This window comes from Otolemur garnettii, unplaced genomic scaffold, assembly GCF_000181295.1.
Source record: "Otolemur garnettii isolate 467f Iridium unplaced genomic scaffold, OtoGar3 scaffold00091, whole genome shotgun sequence".
Classification (NCBI taxonomy): Eukaryota; Metazoa; Chordata; class Mammalia; order Primates; family Galagidae; genus Otolemur; species Otolemur garnettii.
This window is the reverse complement of record NW_003852486.1, coordinates 6,349,807-6,351,059: the sequence shown is the minus strand read 5'-3', so window position 1 is coordinate 6,351,059 and position 1,253 is coordinate 6,349,807. Positions and strand designations below refer to the sequence as shown.

At 48.4% G+C, this 1,253-nt stretch overlaps 1 protein-coding gene across 1 annotated transcript in view; it reads right to left on the bottom strand.

Annotated features, from left to right (window-relative positions):
- Positions 1-1,253, bottom strand: part of LOC105887486 (vomeronasal type-2 receptor 1) — a 7,519-nt gene that overhangs the window by 4,520 nt on the left and 1,746 nt on the right. Inside the window, 1 exon segment of the mRNA XM_023516383.1 lies at positions 946-950. Coding sequence (XP_023372151.1) covers positions 946-950 — 5 coding nt within the window.

Sequence of the window (1,253 nt, the reverse complement as noted above, 5' to 3'; positions counted from 1 at the left end):
AACCTGCCACCTCCAGCATATGGGGCTAGCATCCTACTCCTTTGAGCCACAGGCACCACCCATCTCTCTCTCTCCCTCTCTTTTTTTTTTTTTTTTGGAGAGGAGACAGAGTCTCACTTGGTCACCCTTGGTAGAGTGCTGTGGCATCTTAGCTCACAGCAACCTCAAACTCCTGGGTTCAGGTGATCCTATTGCCTCAGCCTCCCAAGTAGCTGGGACTACAGGTGCCTGCCACAACACCCAGCTACTTTTTAGAGATGGGGTCTTGCTGTGGCTCAGGCTGGTCTTGAACCTGTGAGCTCAGGCAATTCATCTGCCTTGGCCTACCAAGTGCTGGGATTACAGGCAGGAGCCACCTGGCCCAGCCCTCTCTATAGAGGTTTTAATAATCAATCCCCCCTGTTCATTAGGATAGAACTGGACCAACTATGATCATGCTCACACCTGAAGCATCACACTTGAGAAGAACCCCCCCACACGCACACATACAACCTACTAGGAGGAGCAAAGCCTGGGCTCCCTGTGGGGCTCCAGCACCCACAAAGCTCCCAGGAGATGCCCCTCAATCCTAGGTTGTGACTTACAAAGCCCCAGCCTCACGCAGGAAGGAAGGCCTCCTCCAGCAGGCCAGGAACCTGATAAATTTTAGGCATTCAAGGAGAGAGGAATTCACTTACATGTATAGGTTTCATTCTCAAACATGAGTAGATATAAAATGGAATTCTCATACACTGCTATGGGAATGTAAAATGGTGCAGCCACTTTGAAAAACACTGGCAGGTCCTCAAATACTTAAATACGGAGTCACATTTGATCCAGCATTTCACCCACACACTCCAGAGAGCTGACAGCCAACTACATGAATGTTCACAGAAGCAATATCACAATAGTCACCAAGTGAACACAGCTGACATGTTCATCACCTGATGAATGGATAGGCACAACATGGTCTGCGCATGTTGTTGTACCCCTGCAACCTAAAAGTATAGACTCGGACCCCACTTAAGTGCAGTCAATTGAAAATTTATTGAATCTGTGCAGGGGACTGCTGCTCTGAGGCAGACAGCCCATCGCAGTAGAGGGCAAGTTGCCTTATATAATTTTTGAGCAAGCATACTACAGAAGCAAGATGTGGCTGGTTAGCTCACGGCGGGGTGGGGTGGATTTACAGCTTTGGGAGTTACAAACTGTAGATTCCTGCCATTGTTCATCTGAACTTGGGACTTTTCGTGTTTCCTTATTTCACCTCTAGG